At 27.1% G+C, this 978-nt stretch overlaps 1 protein-coding gene across 1 annotated transcript in view; it reads left to right on the forward strand.

Annotated features, from left to right (window-relative positions):
- The window catches only part of LOC108579550 (cytochrome c oxidase copper chaperone), a 735-nt gene extending 389 nt beyond the window's left edge, over positions 1-346 (forward strand). The window contains exons 2-3 of the mRNA XM_017943113.1: positions 1-53; positions 262-346. The exon at positions 1-53 is cut by the window's left edge and continues 3 nt beyond it. Coding sequence (XP_017798602.1) covers positions 1-53; positions 262-346 — 138 coding nt within the window. The remainder of the gene's footprint in view (positions 54-261) is intronic.
- Positions 347-978: the final 632 nt, after the last annotated feature.

The raw sequence follows: 978 nt of genomic DNA on the forward strand, positions 1-978 counted from the left end.
CCATTGAAACCCTGCTGTGCTTGTCCTGAGACGAAGAAAATTAGGGATGAGTGGTACATAAATATTTAAGTATTTAATAAATAATATTTTTTACTTTGCAGTATCCTTTGATCAATTTGCGAAACAGAGAAAGGTGTTTAATTAAAGTCTAATGCTATTGAAATAATTTATTCTCTGGTGTGCATTCGTACATAACCTTGGTTTTACATTGTAATTTGCAATATTTGACTGTTTTAAACTAAAACACATATTTTCTTTCAGCATTATCACCAAAGGCGAAGAAAACTGTACACATTTAATAGAAGCGCATAAAGCTTGTATGCGAGCGTTAGGATTTAACTTATAAACGTAAAGTATGTATTATTTTAGAAAATAAAAATGCTCAGGTTGTAAAAATTGACTTTGTGTGATTGATTTAGTTTTTATTAAAATGAAGTTAACGTATTAAATATTTGTTGTACAAATAAAGAAGTTATTTCATTTTTATCAAATGTATCGTTTATTTAAATTTTCCTATCTTCACACACAGTATGCAGTATTCAATATTAAAATGGGAAAAATACTTGTTTTCTTTTGAAATGCCTGACATATATGCACAATAAGAATTCGTTTGTTTTTTAAATGGTATAAAACAATTACACATAAATTGGGAATTCTAACAAAGCATATATTTTAATTTGACATGTGAATAATGTGAAGTTTCTTCTTTTTCTTTACACTTGCATAACAATTCCACAGCTTGATTTACCTGAACACTCGAAAATGTTGAACATATTTTTAATCCGATTATGGTAAAATTTAATATAAGTAATAATTATATTTTTGCTATCAGTCACAATTATTGCATCTGGTCCTATTGAGCAGAAAGACAAATTTTTATCCAATTAGTGCACTTGGCAAATTACCAAATCTATAAAACAACAATACATATTTTTTACAGTACTCTTTACAATAATGGACATCAATTTTTTCAATGGT

Source organism: Habropoda laboriosa, unplaced genomic scaffold, assembly GCF_001263275.1.
Source record: "Habropoda laboriosa isolate 0110345459 unplaced genomic scaffold, ASM126327v1 scaffold33, whole genome shotgun sequence".
NCBI classification, from domain to species: domain Eukaryota; kingdom Metazoa; phylum Arthropoda; class Insecta; order Hymenoptera; family Apidae; genus Habropoda; species Habropoda laboriosa.